Source organism: Hemicordylus capensis, chromosome 7 (assembly GCF_027244095.1).
Source record: "Hemicordylus capensis ecotype Gifberg chromosome 7, rHemCap1.1.pri, whole genome shotgun sequence".
Lineage (NCBI taxonomy): Eukaryota > Metazoa > Chordata > Lepidosauria > Squamata > Cordylidae > Hemicordylus > Hemicordylus capensis.
In genome coordinates this window covers 23421588-23440066 of record NC_069663.1, presented here as the reverse complement: position 1 = coordinate 23440066, position 18479 = coordinate 23421588, and the positions used below count along the sequence as shown (strand labels likewise).

At 46.5% G+C, this 18479-nt stretch overlaps 1 protein-coding gene across 1 annotated transcript; it reads left to right on the top strand.

Annotated features, from left to right (window-relative positions):
- The first annotated feature begins 2190 nt into the window (after positions 1-2190).
- LOC128333386 (guanylate-binding protein 1-like) lies at positions 2191-17572 on the top strand. The gene is made up of 11 exons (XM_053268858.1): positions 2191-2298; positions 3782-3990; positions 5559-5686; positions 6332-6441; positions 7992-8200; positions 8786-9028; positions 9570-9850; positions 10406-10618; positions 11882-11984; positions 14889-15082; positions 15443-17572. Exons 2-11 carry the CDS (start codon positions 3801-3803, stop codon positions 15653-15655), a joined length of 1884 nt encoding a protein of 627 aa, XP_053124833.1. The 5' UTR covers positions 2191-2298; positions 3782-3800; the 3' UTR covers positions 15656-17572.
- Positions 17573-18479: the final 907 nt, after the last annotated feature.

Sequence of the window (18479 nt, the reverse complement as noted above, 5' to 3'; positions counted from 1 at the left end):
TCTTGTGGTAGCAAGCATGAATTGTCCCCTTTGCTAAGCAAGGTCCACCCTGGTTTGCATTTGTCTGGTAGACTATGTGTGTGAGCACTATAAGAGATCCCCCTTAGGGAATGGGGCTGCTCTGGGAAGAGCATCTGCATGCTTGCATGCAAAAGGTCTCGGATTCCCACCCTGGCATCTCCAAGATAGGGCTGACTCCTGCCTGCAACCTTAGAGAAGCCACTGCCAGTCTGGGTAGACAATACTGAGCTAGATGGAGCAATGGTCTGACTAGGTAGAAGGCAGCTTCCTATGTTCCTTTGTTTATTGATAGAAATTGACATCAATGCCCTCCCTTCACTAAACTTTGAGAGAGAGAGAGACACGCACACACATGTCATTTGAGCATTTTTATTTATTTAACATATTTGTATACTGCCTCAAATTCAAGTCTCTTGCTGGTTTGCAATAAAATAATATAAATTAAAACCTTAGAACCAATTAAAACAATGTGTGGTGAGCTCACCACTCTACTGGTGAGACTCTAATGGTGACACTACTGATGAGAAGGTGTCTGTTCCCCAAACTGGAGAAGCCAATAACTTTATGACTTTGTTGTCTGAGAATGATGTGCTTATCTCTTCCTCCTTTTCTCAAGCCTTCGTGGCCACCACCAAGCTCTTCTGGCTTAGGTTTGTGTCCTGACAACCCCTTAGTGTCACTGAGGGCTGCGTGGGGAGAAGTATAATTCACAGGACACTGAGTGAACTTTAAAATAAAACAAAGCCAAGTTGACTGATGTACAAGTAGTTTAATGGTTCCTCTCTGCCAAAGCAGGACTTTTACACACGCCATGGTTTCTATAACGATATTTCAGGCTTAGTACTTCAACAGAGGCTGGACTTATAAGTAACTGAGGTGCCCTGTGTTGGTTACCACAAGCGTCCCCTGACTCCTGGCCCTTCTATTGGAAACCACCGCCCTGGCTGAAGATCCATGTATATGCCATACACATCCAGCATTCATACATAAGAGTCAGGCTTGCGAACCGGAGGTGTTCACTGGTGTGTTCTGCACACTACCCACCTCCCAATATCCAGCCCACCGACCCAGAGACCCTCCCTAGAGATCCGAGCCCTAACCATCCCTGTCGCTGGCTCCTTCAAGCCCTCTCTGACCCTGTGGGCTACCCAGAGTCAGAGAGGCAGTTAGGTTCCCCACTGGGAGGGCGGTTCTTTGAGCTCCAAAAGGTGATTGACAGCTCTGGAGCTGCTGCCAACCCTCTCAACCTTCTGCAAACCTAATTAAAAGCCTAAATGAAGAAATGTGCCTTGAGGGTACTTTTGAAAGCTGTCAGATATGGGGAGGCTCTTATTTCGACAGGGAGCTCATTCCAAACCCCTTGACCAAAGGGTCTTTTGCAACCTCTGAGTGCTTTCCAGATTGTTTACCATTGCCTCCTCCCTCGCAGTCTGAGATGATGCCTCTCAGCATCTTCCTATATCACTGCTGTCCGATATAGGTGGTTCCCAGAATCTGGGAGCCATACCAGCGGGGATCCAAACCTGCAACCTTGTCCTCTTGCTCCCTAGGCAAGTTGCTTTCCCACTGCGCCATTAAGGGGCTCTGTCCGGCTTAGCTGCATGAAATTTGAATTGAGGGAGAGCTGCAGTGATTCTAAACAAGCACACAAGGGTCTATTACACAAGAGAGCCAGTGTGGTGTAGTGGTTAGAGTGCTGGACTAGGACCGGGGAGACCCGAGTTCAAATCCCCATTCAGCCATGAGACTTTCTGGGTGACTCTGGGCCAGTCACTTCTCTCTCAGCCTAACCTACTTCACAGGGTTGTTGTGAGGAGACACTGAAGTATGTAGTACACCGCTCTGGGCTCCTTGGAGGAAGAGCGGGATATAAAATTTAAATTAATAATAATAATAATGATGATGATGATGATAGGGGCTCTGCCAATGCTTTATCGGTTAATACCTGCCTGGAGACTTCAGTAGCTGGCGGGTGGTAGGCAAATATTTTAAAAGAATAAATAAATAAATCAACTTAGTTCCTGGCACTGTGACAAACGAGGATCTAGTAACTGGGGGAACTAGGAGGAACCAACTCTGGATGAACCCTTCACACTCAGCACTTTCTCTCCTTCGAAGAAACGCCGGCTCTTCCGAGAAGCGGGCTGGGCGGCTGGCTGCAGAGTTCCGCTTTCGCTTTGCAAAAGCAACATTCCCGAGCGAGCGAGCGAGCGAGCTGGAGGGACGGACCCGAGCTTGAGACCGCTGCCCGCCCTGGTGCCCCTTGCAGAGGAGGAGGTAAGCAGGCAGAATCCCCGCAGCTGAGCCCCCCCCACCCCCCACCCCCGCCGCAACGCCTCTGTTATTCTGTGTCGGTTTCCAAGCCAAGAGAGCTACAAAAACTCAGCCGAGAGAGATGATGCCCCGAGGCAGTCAGGAAGGCGAAGGCCGGCTGCATCTTGCAGGCTTTCCTGGACCCAAGGGCCACTGAGATCTGTGAGGCTTGAAGAAGGTAAAGGGTGCTGTCAACTCGATTTCGACTCCTGGCGCCCACAGAGCGCTGTGGTTGTCTTTGGTAGAATACAGGCGGGGTTTGACCATTGCCTCCTCCCACACAGTGTGAGAGGATGCCTTTCAGCATCTTCTGATATTGCTGCTGCCCGATATAGGTGTTTCCCATAGTCTGGGAAACAGACCAGCGGGGATCCCGACCAACCAGCAACCTTCTGCTTGTTAGGCAAGCATTTCCCTGCTGCGGCACTTAAGGTGACTCTGTGAGGCTTCCTTTGGAGTAAATGTGCTGCTGGAGTCAAGCTGTGGGGTGCGGACCCAGCAATGAGAAGTTCATTGTCTGGTGGGCCACTGCGTGACACAGGATGCTGGACTAGATGGGCCTTGTGCCTGATCCAGCAGGGCTGTTCTTACATTGTTAAATAAACTCTGCCTTGGATATTGTCTAATCTGGAAAGTGTAAAAACTTCTTTTGAAGTTTTAAAGGAGTCTTGGCAATCCAGGAGAAATTCAAGGATCAGACATGTGTTGTTTTAAAAGGAAAGGCTCCTGCAAATTTACTCACCCCCAGCTAATAAGGTGTGGGTCCTGCATTAGCTTCCACACCACAGAAAGAGTGTGTGCTCGCTTACGCTTTCAATTTAGACTGCATACATACACCCATCAGTGTCCCCTCTAATTTCTCCCATCTCTGTGCGGAAGGAGTTATGTTCTGGGCGGCAGTATGAAGGCAGTGTGTGCACTCAGAGTGGGGCCTTCCTGATTCAATCTAAGCTGGATCTAAAATTAACTGAGTGGACTCCCACCCTTTGCGGCAGTCTCTCTCCCCTGGCTCCTCTTCTTTTGCAGCAGGTTGTGGCAGGAGTGCTGAGTTGGGGTGCAGCAACCACTCAGTAATAATCATGCAACACCCCTGAAGCCAGCAGCTGCTAAACAATTTCTTAGAAATGTGGGGTTCCTCTCCAACTTTTTGGACATCCCTTGATGTTTTGTAATAGCAGGCAAGCTACTCAGAAGATGGATGGTCCACCATGATCAGTCTTCTCTAGCAATGCACTACTGTGGTTTGCTTGCTTATTACATTTATTTCACTTTGCTGGTCAGAGATCGGAATAAAGTTTGATTCATTGACATTTATTTACCACCAAGTAAGAACCTCTCTTCTTTTTAGGCAAGGAGTTCTGGTTCAGAAGGTTTTGCATATGTGAAATGTACCTTTCTTGGTGACCCTGCTGCTGTCTTTCTGTCTCTCTCATGATCCCCACGGCAGATCTTCCAGAGGGTGAACAATGGCCTCCAGAAACCACATGCCCGCTCCCATGTGCCTCATTGAGAACAGGGCCAGAAAGCTTGTGATCTGTCAACAGGCCCTTCGGCTGCTCTCTGAAATTAATACGCCCGTGGTGGTGGTCGCCATTGTGGGACTCTACCGAACAGGCAAATCCTACCTCATGAACAAACTCGCAGGGAAAAATTCAGGTGAGAGAAAAAGACAGATGTTGGTTCACATGGACCAAGGGAAACTGAGCAGGGCCAGAACCTGAAGAAGGGGAGGGAAATGAACTCTAAAAGTCAGAATTTTCTGCACAGTGTAGGCAGCTCTGTGTATGCAGCCAGGATTCTCTCCCCTTTGAAACTGCCACACAGAGCTCCAGTGCCAGTGAACAAATTCCTGTGCAATAATTTGCAGTCGGGTTTCAAAGGGCTGGCTTATATGAATGTGACAAATATTTAATATGAATGCGCTTTTCAACAAAAGTTCCCAAAGTGGTTTATACACACACACACACAAACACACACAAACCACGGAGCTTTTATTATTTATTACATTTCTATACCACCCAAAAATGAGTCTCTCATGGTGGTTCTAAGACAGTGATTCCCAACCTGGGTTCCTCCAGATGTTGCTGAACTACAACTCCCATCATTCTCAGCTACAGTTTATTGTGGCTGGGGGGTAATGGGAATTGTAGTTCAGCGTCGTCTGGAGGAACCCAGTTTGGGAACCACTGTTCTTAGCGAAGTAATAATTCCACTCTATGTTGTGCTGGTTGGACTTCATTTGGAGTATGGTGTCCAGTTCTGGATGCTGCATTTTCCAGATAAATGAAATGGGTTCAGAGGAGGGCTACCAGGATGGTGAAGAGTCTGCGAACCAAGTCCTATGAGGAGTGATTGAAGGCACTGAGCATGTTTAGCCTGGAGAAGAGAAGGCTGAGGAGATATGGTAAAGTGTGCTGTTGAGTTGGTGTCAACTACTGGCGACCACAGAGCCCTGTGGTTGTCTTTAATAGAATACAGGAGGGGTTAACCATTGCCTCCTCCCATGCAGTATGAGATGATGCCTATCAGCATCTTCCTATATTGCTGCTGCTCGATATAGGTGTTTCCCATCGTCTGGGTAGTTCTCTTCAAATACGTGAAAGGCTGTCCCTTAGAAGAAAGAGCCAACTTCTCTCTTGCTCCTGAGGGCAGGACTAGAACCAGTGGACTGAAAATACGAGGAAGTACATTCAGACAAAGTATCAGGAGGAATTTCCTAACTATAACAGGTGTTTGCGGGACAGTCTGCTTCGTGCTGTGGGCTCTCTTTTGCTATTGGTTATTAAACTGAACCGGAATGGCCATTTGTCAAGGATTTTTTAAAATCCTTCATTATTCCAGGGCTGCATATTTTCATTGATGGATCGGTCAACTAATCCTTTAAATGATTTATTGCTGAGGGACAGTGCATATGATAGTTCATATGAAACTGCAGTTTATAATTCTATTCCCCATTAAATATATCTGGAAAATGTAGGAACGACCCTCCTGGAGTCTCTGTTATTTGTCATGCATTTATTAATGTTGGCATCACTGAATCAAGCCACAATTCCATACTGGGAGAATGGCACCCTTTTAACTCTTCCTGTTGACGAGCTGTTAAAGATACAGAAGCCCTCCATGAAAAAAAAGATGGCAGCCCTTCTTCTTGATCACAGTAGCTTGTACTTTTTGGGTTCGTCTCTCTCTCTGAAGCTATAACATGCACATATCTCCACATGTAGGTTTCCCTCTGGGCTCTACGGTACAAGCAAACACCAAGGGTATCTGGATGTGGTGTGTTCCCTACCCTGGCAAACCAGACCAAACTCTTGTGCTTCTGGATACAGAGGGACTCGGAGATGTGGAAAAGGTGATTTTGGAGGGGGAAGGGGAGGCTGCACCTGTGGAATTTCTGCATGTCATGAAGTTATAGGCTCAGGAGCCCTGCTAGAAAGAAGGTACCCTTAGTGTCATGGGCCAGACACACTATGGATACTTGTGTATCTGCAGCAATGTCCCATTGCTGATTGTCTAGGGCCGTTGATATATGTGTCTCTATGGAACCAGAAACTCTGCCCTTCAGAGGCAACAGCCACAGCCCCTGCATCAACAGCAGGAAGACGCTGAATGGGATTTATCCTGTTAGGACCACACCTTAGTGTTCTCAGCATTCAGCAGGGTTTACGTAACTATGGGAGAATTTCCGTCCCGCTGGAACACAGTGACTTGGCTACTGTAAAAATAGAAGTCAGAAAACTGACTTGTTTTCTGTTAGGTTGTTCTTTTAATTGCTGTGATTTCTGCAGCAACACCAATGTGCACACCGCATAAGCAAAGAGATTACTCCATCAAAGGTATTCTCAGCTTTTGTTGTTGGATGCCCAGGACAAAGGTTTTGGATGCCCAGGACAAAGTCCTAGAGTTCACTAGTGGAACAGCCACAGGGGTGGCCCAAGGAATTGAGCTGGGAAGGAGCAGAATCCAACGTCATAATGTTTTGCTTCTCCTCTTTCAGGGTGATTCCCAGAATGACTCCTGGATCTTTGCTTTGTCTGTGCTCCTTAGTAGCACTCTGGTCTACAACAGCATAGGCACCATCGACCAGCAAGCTATGGATCAGCTTCAGTATCCTTCTGAATCAGTAGCTGTGGGGCAGGGTTGTTGTCCCCCCCCCCCACTGGGGGTCTCCCATGTTTGAGGAACGTCCATTAGGTTCTGCCCAAGCTCTTGCGCTTTATAGAGAGCATAGACTTCTAAAAAGCTAGACTGACACCCACTATCCCGTTTCCAGCTTGATTTGGAGGGATAATTTGATGCTTTGCTTGTGACAAAAGCTGATTCCTCTGTGGGCAGCAATGAAGCCCAAAGGTTCTGCATGTACCAGAGTGCTCAGTTTGGACTGGGAGGAGGTCTGTGGGGGCAGATGAACTGCTCTGAGCTTTGATGCTACAGCCTAGGGAACATTTTATGTATAGGTCCCCCTGCCCTGCCACCAGTGGTGGCATTTTCTGTTGCAGCATTTTAAAGAAATATTTAACAACTGTGAGGACCGATCTAACTGCACACATTTTGGAATTGTGGTGCTGAGGGAAAGGAATTGCAGGGTGATTCCCTCAAGAGGATTTCTGTGCTTGAGGATTCCGCCCTGGCTTCAACCAGGGACCCACAAATGTGGGCTTGGCTCGCTAGCCAGCCATTATTTGTGGTCGCCACCAAACCCCTCTCTTCCATCAGCTCCTTTTCAAGCACATGAGCAGAGGAGAGAAGTGGGTCTTCTGTCATTTGCACTGGAGCATGGAGATGGGAAGAAGCAGTGGGAGCCCTCTCTGGCTCCCACTGCTCAGGAAGGATTCCTGCTGTTCCTTCCATTCTCAGAAATGGCAATGGAAATGAGACCTCTGGGGAGGAGAAGTGTGTGGCGCTGGGTGGTCTGTCTGTCAGAGAGCTGAGGACACTCGCCACTAGCAAGTGGATTTGTAGATGCCTGGCTCCAGAATGATGGGGAGAGATACTCAACCTGCTGAAGTTCACACTGCCTCAGGACTCCTGAAGGAATGGGGTCCCTGTCCAAGATGGGAGGCAGCTAATCGGCTTGGAAAGCAACATACAGAGAGAAAGGTTGAAAGGACAATTGGTAGTTGTGTTCTCAGTTTTGTAGATATGAAGCTGCTTAAGGGAAAAAAAATAACCCATCTATTTGATTCTTAAGTTTCCAAGCCAGTCTCCCCAAAATGTTTGCATACTGCATTGCAATGTTATATTTATTGCTACTCAACACAAATATACAGTAGGTAGCTGTACTTGGATTCTGTTTGTATATATTTACATAAAATCAATATGTAAATATATATAATTATCTTTGGATGGGTTCTCGGAGAGTTAGCCATTTTACCCAATTCTGCTGGTAACGCATAACTAGGCTTACCAGATACAAAGCACCACTGGGCTCCTTTATCTTGAAAAGTTGAGCAGGAGCGGGAATTTTAGCAGGCGCAACCTTTCTCATCCTGCATGTGACAAGACACCTTTCCGAAATACACAACTCTTAAAGATCTAGGAGTCCGGTCTTCCTGCGCATCTGTTTATCCAATCTATTGTATATGGTTGTGAGCTGGAAGCAGATATGTATTTCTGAGAGGCAGCCGGCAGCTCTGATTCCTGAACCTAGCCTACAGCTATGTGACAGAGCTGACCCAGCACATCAAAGCAAAGAACCAAACCACAGAGAACCCCCAGGGACGAGACGATTCTGCTGAGTTTGTCCGCTTCTTCCCAACTTTCGTCTGGGCCTTGAGAGATTTCACATTGCAGCTGCAACTGGATGGGCACTCCATCAGTGAAGACGAGTATCTGGAAAATGCTTTGAAATTAAAGAGAGATAAAGGTGACAGAGTGTACTAAAGATCAGGTAGCCTTGGGGTCAGGAACTAGTGATCTGTGGGCTAAATCTGGACCCCCAGAGGTCCCTAGCTGCTAACCCAGAGGTGCAAAATATTTTTGCGGGAACAGCCTCTTCGGCAATATGACTTCTATTAATTTAAAAGATGTACATGCTGCCTGACAGCTGAACCAAAAACCTCCAAGGCAGCTGATGATAAGAAAAAAGATCAATACATGAGACATGTCAATGGTACAATTACACTAAATACCATAAAACCCAAGAAGGCCAATTATGGCAGCTAACATAGATGGGATGGACTTTGGCTCATTACTTTGTATTTCCTTTTCAAAGCGACCCTTAGCAAAACCAGTTTTGACCAAGGGTTTAGACCAGGCCTACTCAACTCCCAGCCACTGTGGCCAGTATTCAGGGATTATGGGAGTTGTAGGCCAACATCTGCAAGAGGGCTGAAGTTGAGCAGCCCAGGTTTAGACCCTGATGTGCTAGGCTAGAGGACCGCATGGGATAGACCAGAGCGCCATGTACATCTCCCCCACTGACATCAAATCTCTATCTTACTCCCTCTAGGTGACTCCCGCAATATCCAGTTGTTCAACCAGCCCCGTGAATGCATTCGGATGTACTTCCCCACCCGGAAATGCTTTGTCTTTGACCGCCCTACCAGTAGGAAGAACCTGGCTCGGCTGGAAGAGATGCAGGAGAGTGAACTAGAGCCTGATTTTGTGGAACAGGCACACCAGTTCTGCCGTTACATCTATAGAAATTCCAAACAAAAAACCATCCCTGGTGGGCACGTTGTCAATGGCCGCTGTGAGTAGTTCCCTCCCTCCAGCTCCCATGATGGCACAAGGACTATTGCTGTAGCCTCCATCCTTTCAAAACGCAAGGCTTGTTACCTTTAAACTTGGCCTGTAACGTGGAACCCACTTAAAAATGTATCTTTCCGTTTACTCTCCCCCCCTCTGTCGTTTGTTCTCCCTCTTTTTCTCCTCTTTCATTATCTGTTCCCTTTTCTTATATATTGTCCATGGTTCTGTTGGAGTCTAGTCACAACTTAATAAGACTGTTTATTGATTTGTTTTAAACTGTTTTTAGAGTTTTAACTGATTTTAATGTTTTGTTTACTGCTTTGTTGTGAACCGCCCTGAGACCTTGGTTTGGGACGGTATATCAATACGTTAAATAACAACAACAATTTGGGGTGGATCGTGAGTCCACCCGTGGAAGACCAGTGGGACAAGGAACTAGTGCATGCTCCCAAGGATCAAGGTCACCTTGACTGTCGCCTGCTTCAGCCAAATGTGGCCCAATATAGCGTTCACAACAATTCCTGTTGCTCTTCTTCTTGCAGTGCTGGCAAACTTGGTGGTGACTTACGTGGGCACCATCAGCAGTGGGGAAGTGCCTTGCATGGAGAATGCCGTACTGGCCCTGGCAGAGATTGAGAACTCGGCAGCTGTGCATGATGCTGTTGTCCGCTACGTGGAGCTGATGGATCAGAAGCTGAATCTGCCCACGGAGACTGTCCAGGAGCTGCTGGGGATACATGCCCAGTGTGAGGAGACGGCCATAAAGGTGTTCATGGGCCGTGCCTTCAAGGACGACAAGCGTCAATTCCAAGTTGAACTCATGGTAGGTTGTTTCTTGAGCCACCATCCAGAGGTGGAGGGAGACCAGCAGTGGCCTGGGTTCAGCCTGCCGCCATGTTGCTAGCCCTGCCCACTGCTTCAGATTTAAACATCTGACATCAGATGCAGGGGGCGTGGCTAAGCCGCACCCCCTGCACCTGTGAGACAAGGGGCATAGCTTAGTTTGCAAATGGGGCCATGCGGCCCTGTTTGCAAGTTAAGTCCAGCCAGCACTGTGTTCGCAGGGAGAGGCAGGGAGAGCCATTTTGGCCGCATTGCGAATGTGGCGCTGGCCGGATTTTGCTCGTAAAGGGGGCTGCACAGCCCCGTTTGTGAGCGAAATAACGCCCCTGCATCTGGCGAACCTGTTCACGCAATGGTGGCTCTGCCCCTGCCACCATCTCAATGGGCCCAAGAAAAGTGGGAACGTGGGTTGTGTGGATAGATTTGGGCTAAAATCCAGGTTCAGTTCTATTTAATCCTCAGCAATGATTCCAAAACTGGGATTGGTAAGTGCAATTAATAGGGTCACAACCTTCTTTGATGTTTGCCCTGACAGAAAACCTTGGATCAAAAGAAGGAGGAATACTGCATGAAGAATGAGCGGAAATCGACACAACGCTGCTTAGCTCTGTTGAAGCGGCTGTCTCAGGAGTTGGAGGAAAAGCTCAAGAAGGGCATCTACAACAACCCTGGTGGCTACCAGAACTTCCTGAAAGACCAGAAGAGTATAAGAGAGCAATACCAGAAAGAGTCTGGGAAAGGAGTGATGGTAGGGAAGGGCTTGAGCTACTGGTCAGGATTCCAAAAAGCGGGTGGGTGTTGGGGCATTTTTCAGGCAGAAAGGGAGGCGGGACATTGCGATGCTGCCAGAACAAATCAAGATGTTCAAAAAGGTGATTGGAGAAGGGATTTCACAGTATTCTGTGGAGCTGCTGCCACTGTGGAGCAGAATTCAAGTAAAACTGAATAAAGAATGTGAATATACATAGAACGTGCACACAAAAATGTGCACTCCAAGTCAAGAATTTCAAAATTCAACACATGTTCTAGTAGGGAATTGGTAGTACTTAGTAATGGAATATGGGTGGATTAACTGTAATTTCAGTGACAAGACTCAAATGTGAACATCTGAGATGATGGTGCTCTGCACACTGTGGGTGGGAAGTGGAGATGGGGTGGATTGGCATGTACCAGAGACATCAAGGGCAACATCTAGCCATGCTGCCTCAGGAGGCTTGAGCCAGATCTGGGGCTGACTGCCATTATTTTTAATACCACTGTATGAACATTCATGTATTTGTCTTCATTACTTTAGTAAGGTGATGAAGACAGATTAAATACATGAATGTTCATACAGTTTATGCCTATTCAACAGACCATGTTTTTGAAAGCTCCAGGGATTAGAGGGGAGGGGCATCCCATGGTTCAGCCAATCAAGACCATGCACAGCCAGCTTCTCCTACAAGCTTGCAGATTTCCACCCCCCCCCAGGGTTTTGTCCTGGAAAAGAGCCGTTTTATATGTTGTCTGTCTTCTCCCTAGAAAGAAAAAAATGTTGTATACCATTAGCCTCTTTGACAGCCAATTGACAATCAGCTGTCTCCTCTCAGAGGGAAGGTATTTTGCAGGGATCCACAAATTTGGGCTTCGCTCAGGAGCCAGCCACCAATCCTCTCTTTCCTCGGATCTTTTTCTGGCACACAGGTAGAGGGCTTCGGAGAGAAGTGGGTCTTTTGTCATTTGCACCGGGAAATGGAGATGGGAAGAAACAGTGGGAGCCTTCTCTGACTGCCCAGAAAGGATTCCTGCAATTTCTTACCTTCACCAAAATGGCCATAGAAATGAGACCTCTGGGGAGGAGATCTGTGTGGTGGTTGGTGTCCTGCTTGTCAGAGGGCTAAGGGCATTTCGCCACTGACCAGCTGATTTGTAGATGCTTGGTATTTCGGGCAGCCCTACGGATGAAGTGCTCTTTAGAACCAACCTCTCTGCATATGCTCTGTTGACTGTTGCTTCTCCTCTCTCTCCCCAGGCAGAAGCCACCCTGCAGCAGTTCCTGAAGGACAAGGAGGTTGTCGGCAGAGCCATACTTCAAAGCGATGAAGCCCTCACGGAGAAAGAGAAGGAAATGGCAGGTATGGCTTCGTACAGGAGTACGTGTTTGGGAGAGATATCGATAGTTCTGTGTTAGAATCAGTGCCTTCTGGGCAGGAAAAGGCCCTGTGTCCCCCTCAATCAGGTGGACCATCCCACCAAATCCTCGAGGAGAATCACTGTTGGTGTGGCCCAAAATGTGGCCAGGAAAAAGGCGCATCTCACAACTCCACTTGGGCCGCGAAGATTGCTAACTCAGAATCACAGTTAGAGAAGAAGGCTTTAGAGCTGGTTTCTACATCACTGTGTCAAAACACTGGAGTCTTTCCTGTGTTTGAAAATGTCATGCTTTCAACAAGTTTTGAGCTAAGAATTCCAGAAGTGGAAGTACTGAATGGGAGTTTTCTCTTGTATTTAAAATGGAAGACAGGAATTGGTCCCTAGCACCAAACTATACTGCTCTGCAGCCTACACTATTTTGCAGGGAAATAAGGAGGACACATCTTTAATGATGTGTCCAGATGAGGCCCTTGTAGCACGCCAGTTCAGTTTTATCCAGCTTCCATCACCCACAGCCGCTATTTATTTATTTATTTAGTTAGTTAGTTAGTTAGTTACTACATTTATATCTCACTCTTCCTCTAAGGCACTCAGAGCAGTGTACATCGCTATGTTTATCCTTACAACAACCCTGTGAGGTATGTTAGGCTGAGAGAGAAGTGACTGGCCCAGAGTCACCCAGTGAGGTTCATGGCTGAATGGGGATTTGGACTCTGGTCTCCCAGTCCTTGTCCAAGACTCTCCATTACACCATGCTGACCTTCTTGTGGCTGGGATCATGGGAGTTGTAGTCCAACAATATCTGGGGACCCAAGTTTTGAGAACCCCTGTCTTAAGGACTTAGTCCTAAGGTGAACCCTTTTGAAGAACATAAGAGCAGCCCTGCTGGATCAGGCCGATGTCGTCCAGCATCCTGTTTCCCACAGTGGCCCACTAGATGCCTCTGAGAAGCCCACAGCAAAAGGTGAGGGCATACCCTCTCTGTTGCTCCCCTGCAACTGGTATTTAGAGGCATCTTTCCTCTGAAGCTGGAGGTGGCCTTTCATATACGTATTTTTCCTTACATACACATTTCCTTCTCCTAGCACTGCAATCTTGAACGTTATTACTTAAATATCGGTGAATTTGCACTTTGGTACTCATGCATGCCCTCAAGAACTGTATTGCAACATACTGCACAAAGGAAGGTTGAGATGGAATCATGGAGCAGTCAAGCTCTAGGACAGGGGCAGGTGACCTTGGCTCTCCAGCTGCTGTTGAACTACAACTCCCATCATACCAAGCCACAATAAACTGTGACTGGTGATAATGGGAGTTGTAGTTCAGCAACCGCTGGAGAGCCAAGATTGCCCCACCCCTGTTCCCTCTAACAGGGATCCCCAGTTGTTGTTCACTACGGCTCCCAGCATCCTCAGCTGCAGTGGCCTTTGGCTGGGGATTCTGGGAGTTGTAGTCAACAACATCTGGGAATCTCTGTTAGAGGGAACACTGTTGTCCACCCCTACTGTAGGAACATGCCACACCCATGTTGGAAAGACATTTTAGGATGCAATGGTGTATATTCAATGGTGTATATGCAATGGCGTATATTTTTAAGGCTCCAGTATTGGAGGAGGAAGGGATCAAACAATTGCTCGGAAGAAGGGCAGCATGAGCAGGAGCGTAGCTAGGGGAGAGGGGGCTCATGTTAATTCCTCTCTCTCTGGCGGCCCCCCAGAGTGAGGGAGATAATGAGGAAAATAGGGAGGGGTGGAGCTGGAGGGCCCCCAGGTTCTTTGAATCCTTTTGCTCAATTATAGCTACACACCTGAGCATGATGTTGGAAATTCTCTGTGGTGAGAGAATCCCTTTCTCATTATAGCAGAGTGCACAGAGGCACAACACAGCGGAATTTAGTTAGGCATGCGTGTATGCTGAGAGTAAAGTAACTTGGAGCCAATCCATAGTTTCAAATCAATATATAAGGCATTTATTAAGGAACTCCATTCTAGATAGGAAAGTGAGGAGTTAGGATCTCTAATCTATCTATCTAGCCGGATGTAGATGGATTCTGCATCTTTTCTGCACACATGGTGCAGGGAGAGAGGCTTGCCATGTTGCAAGGTAGAAGGGCAGGTAGGGAAGAGAGAGAGGAAGGAAGTTAATCCCTGAGATTAGCAATCTACATATCCAAAGGGATAGTGTCAGAGCAGTGGAGAAGGGGTGACCAGTGTCTTTACCCTCTAGCCCTCTGACTCACTAGTCTGTCCTCCACTGTCTGAGACAAGAGACAGCGCAAAGTCCTTTAACTTCCAACACCTGAGACTCTTGTCTAGAGAAGTTATAAGCAGGTTTGTACCTCTTTAATGCGGCATAGACCTGGTAAGCTGCTTTATACTGAGTTAGACAATTGGTCTGCCTTCTTGGTTACATTTCCAACTATGCTGTTAACTACGGTAGCATATGATCTGACATGCATAGAATTTGTTATTAATCTGTTATGTTATACTATCTCGGGTCAGTGACCGTAATAAAGGATGATGATGATAGTATCGTCTACAATGGCTGGCAGGATTTCAGATTTTCGTGATTTCCCAAATGTACCTGGAGATTGAACTTGGGATTTTCTGCACACACAGCATGTACTCTACTTCTGAGCTTCTGTCCATCACTGAGGCATGAAGTTCTGTGCAAATACAAGCAGGCAGCAGAGCATTAAAGAAGGGGAGAGGGAGAGAATGCACCTGCTAGAGCACAAGAGATCTGGTGACTCTGTACAACACCTATAGCAGTCTGTTCTTCTTTGTTCTTTTTCTTCTTCTATGTTCTTTTTCTTCTTCTTTGTTCTTTTTCTTCTTCTTTGTTCTTTTTCTTTTTCTTTGTTCTTCTTTTTCCCCCTGGGCCAGCTGCAAAGGCAAAGGCAGAGACAGCGGAACGAGAACAGGAGATTCAGAAGCAGCAGCTGGCTACAGAAAAACAGAAGCTGGAGGACCAGCGAAGAAGTTATGAGGCGAACATTAAACAGTTGGAGCAGAAGATGGTGAAAGAAAGGAAGGCGTTATTGGAAGAGCAGGAGAGGATGGTGGAATGTAAACTTAAGGTAACTGTCACAGGGGCAAATGGGGGCATATCTCAATTTGTATAAAATGTTCTCAGATTGCTGTGGAGTCATCCCTGCTAGGAAGCAAACTGGATTGGCCTTGGGGAACTGGGGTGGGACTGTATTGGCCCTCTCACAATTCCAGGAATCTTACCAAACTGGTGACTCTTTCCTGGCCAGGCATTGTCCTGATTTAGAAGAAATTTAAGATGAGTGATAAGATGTTTTAAATGTTCACTTAACAGTCCTTTCGTGCATCCTCTCAGAGACTTCCACTTTTATCAGGCCTGTTCTTGAGTGCGAGCCAAATTGTGCCCCTTTGTGTCAAGTCATTAACGGATTCCCTCACTTTCCTTGTAGGAACAAGAGGCTATGTTGAGAGAGGGATTCAAGAAGCATGCTGCTCAGCTGAATAATGAGATTCAGCAGCTGAAGCAAGAGAACGAGAACGTCCAGAAGCCGTCTTGGCTTCCAGGGATACTGGGAACCCTGGCTGATGCAGCCTCATTAGTATTGCCAGGTTGGTTCCGTGTAGGTGCCATGGCATTTTCCAATTGGATGAAGCAGCTGTAACCAGGCGTAAGCAGGGCTTGGACTTCACCCTTTCTCTTTTGGCTGTACTGGACAAAAGCTAGCTGCTTTGTCAAAACAAAACACATTGTTAACGTGGAATGTCTTGAAGCAGGAAAGTGACTTAGTAAGCTTCCAGGATTCTAACAGGCTGGATACCTCCTGTGGACTGCAAAACTGCCTGTGAAGTGTAGTGGCAATGTGAGGGCATCACTACTGTGGATATTAGGGCCATTTCACAGATGACATAGATTTAGGTTTGCCACCAAGTGGATCTGCAACAGGGAGCCTCAGCCACTGCTGCATTCACATTTTACGCTTGAACATCATCGCTGTACACTTAAACATGTAACATGCAAAGGTGTCTCAGGCCAACTAGGTATTTTCACTTGATGTGCAGCAACACTAGAGGTGGGATGCCATGAACTTTTGTAAGCATAACATATCAAGCACAAAAGGTCTTAGGCTAACTTTATGCAGACCAGATAAAATAAAAACACAAACAAAATTTTTAACAAGTTGTTCTAGTAAGAACTAATCAGCCTACTTTCCTTTCACTGTCTCTACAACTGGGTTCTATTTGGGTCAAATCAAGGTCCACAAGTTGGATCTCTTGCGCCTCAAATGTTCATGCGTCCGCCATCTTGGCTCGGGGTGGATGACATCATTACAACCTCCTCCACCATTGAGATGTCCCTGTGTCACTCACTACATCTGTACAAAAGTTGGTTCAAATTGGTTAGACTGTTCACAAGTTAGCGCACATGCGCCTCAAAAGTTTGTGTCTGCCATTTTGAATTGGGGTGGATGGCATCATCACAAACTACACCATTGAGGCGTCCCTACAACTGTCCTCAATTTGGTTCATATTGGCCCAGGTGTTGCAAAGTTGTTAGCGGGACACATGTGGACAGACACGCACACAGAATGCCAGGTGATCTCATAAGCCAACTGGAAAGCAGGCTAAAAAACCCAAGCAGAACAATTAACTCTCAACAACATGGTCTTACAGTTCTCAGTTGCCACAAATTCAGATATTATGCAATTATAATGCACAACTGGACTACTTTAACATTTTTAGCCTACTTTCCAGTAGGCTTGTGAGATCACCTGGCATTCTGTGTGTCTGTCCGTCTGTGTGTCCCCCCGCCCCCCACCAACTTTGCAACGCTTGGAGCAATATGAACCGAATCGGGTACAGTTGTAGCGACACCTTAACAGAGTAGTTTGTGACAATGTCATCCACCCCAATCCAAGATGGCGGACACACAAACTTTTGAGGTGCATGTGCATTAACTTGAGGACTGTAACTGATTTGAACCAAATTTGGTACAGTTGTAGTGATTGACACACGAATTCCTCATTGGTATAGTTTGTAATGATGTCATCCACCCTGATTCAAGATGGTGGACGCATGAACATTTGAGGTATAACTTGTGGACCTAAATTTGAACCAAATATAGTCCAGTTGTAGAGACAGTGAAAGGAAAGTAGGCTGATTAGTTATTACTAGAACAACTTGTTTTATATTCATAACGTGATGTTACCAGTATTAGACCTCATGTGATACCCTGCAATTTGCTTGTAGCTTCATCTGCAGTGTTTATTTCTTCTTGGATGTTTCTCAGTATTATTGGCAATTACAGTTAGGAGGCTTTGAACGATGTTCATGATATTGGAGCCTAGGAAGGCCCACCACTTTTGCCTTATGTACCAGATTATACTATTGCCCAGCTGATATTTTTATCGAAGGACATCTGAGCTGAAATGTTGTGGAGAGAATGACTTCAGTCCATCGAGCTCACAGCTTTGGAATTTAGCATGGCTTTTAAGCACTTATTTGGATACATGCAAACATGTTCTTGTATGCTTGGTTCCCCCCCCCCCCCAATATTAAATAAAAGATGATTTTGGAGCTCAGAGTGTTTTAGATGTGCATTACGTTCTGTAATGTTTATAGTGTTAGCATTTAGAGGGGAAATTGTACCGCGTTATTCTGCATTTTAGTACACTGATCTTTTGCCTTGCTGCCAACACACTTAAGGGTGGTAAACAGTCTGGAATTTTGAAAAGAGAATGCGGAGGAAGTGAATTAGGTTATGACATTTAAATATGTTCATTCATTAACAATATGCCCTCCTTGGATTTTGGTTTCCTTTAGAGGAAAGAGCTGTGGAGGCTTATGGTGGGTTGGGGTTTTTTTTGGTAGTATTTGGTTTCATTACAAATATGCAAGCAGACCTAAGAGTCAGGCAATATGCACATTCTTTCAGGAGAGCAGATTAACTACCTCACATCAGATTCCTGGAGAGGCATCCCTGCATCATGGTTTGCCTCTTTTCCTCAGTTTCCTTTCCCAAACTGCTAAGTTTTTTGCACCTTGCATCAGTCCCTCCCCTCAGCTTGTGAGGAGGTGACCTCCTGAAAGCCCTAATGGCTTACCATCAAGAGATCTCCAGTGTTCTCCCAACTATTGACTCTCATTGAGGAAACATCTTGGGCTGTTACTTAATATTCTCCTTTCCTAAAGAATCCTATCCTATCACATTCTTGGCCTTCAGCACCAACATCTATCTATCTATCTATCTATCTATCTATCTATCTATCTATCTATCTATCTATCTATCTATCTAATTCTCTAAGAGGTACCCATGGCTAATCCCATGTGTGGCAGCTCTCACGAGAGTTTGCAAGCAATCTGCTGGGAGGAGGAGAGGAAAGTGGTGGGGGGGGGGAAGTGGCAGCAGGGAAGAGGAAATGGTGTGTGTGTGGGGGGGGGGGAGAAAGTGGTGGGTGGCCACAAAAAAAGTGTATGGGTGTGTGGGGT

Excerpts from the sequence above, each read along its gene's own strand:
- LOC128333386 (XM_053268858.1), top strand. The coding sequence starts at position 3,801 with ATGGCCTCCAGAAACCACATGCCCGCTCCCATGTGCCTCATTGAGAAC. Across the intron at positions 3,991-5,558 it reads ACTCGCAGGGAAAAATTCAG|GTTTCCCTCTGGGCTCTACG; the intron begins GTGAGAGAAAAA and ends CTCCACATGTAG. Across the intron at positions 11,985-14,888 it reads GAAAGAGAAGGAAATGGCAG|CTGCAAAGGCAAAGGCAGAG; the intron begins GTATGGCTTCGT and ends CCCCTGGGCCAG.